This window comes from Trypanosoma theileri, assembly GCF_002087225.1.
Source record: "Trypanosoma theileri isolate Edinburgh chromosome Unknown TM35_Tth_26_V1, whole genome shotgun sequence".
NCBI lineage: Eukaryota > Euglenozoa > Kinetoplastea > Trypanosomatida > Trypanosomatidae > Trypanosoma > Trypanosoma theileri.
In genome coordinates this window covers 415,516-415,961 of record NW_021639868.1, presented here as the reverse complement: position 1 = coordinate 415,961, position 446 = coordinate 415,516, and the positions used below count along the sequence as shown (strand labels likewise).

General features: G+C 46.2%; 1 protein-coding gene across 1 annotated transcript; it reads left to right on the top strand.

Annotated features, from left to right (window-relative positions):
* Positions 1 to 23: 23 nt before the first annotated feature.
* Positions 24 to 446, top strand: TM35_000262450 (pterin-4-alpha-carbinolamine dehydratase; the record flags this gene model as incomplete). Its single annotated transcript, XM_029027982.1, has 1 exon — positions 24 to 446. A coding segment is annotated over one exon (423 nt), but the record flags the coding sequence as incomplete, so codon positions are not given.

Genomic DNA, 446 nt, shown 5'->3' with positions numbered 1-446 from the left:
CGAATCTATATAATCCCAACAGTGTGATTCCACTCTTTTCCACTGAACATGCTGTGGAGGAGCCCACACTACTGGACAACACGGGAGAGTTACCAGTCGCTTTACACACCACAACTACAAGAACCTCAACATCCTCTTCAACGCCAACAGGAACACCACCACCTGCGTCTGGTGGTATGTACACAGCCACTCGTATTAAATATCGTCAAGCCCCTCATCGTAATACTTCTAATCTGGAAGATGTTGCCACAAGTATTATTGCAGCTGCAGGACTCCCTATGTCTATGATCTCTCTTGCGGATTACATCACGGAAGGACAACCACAATTGCCGTATGTGTGTAGTGGAAGTGAAGTGAATGCGGTGGGTCAGTCTTATACACAAATACATCCACCACCGCAGGGATGTTCATGGTTTCCACCACGGTCTTCTGGTAATAATCATAAT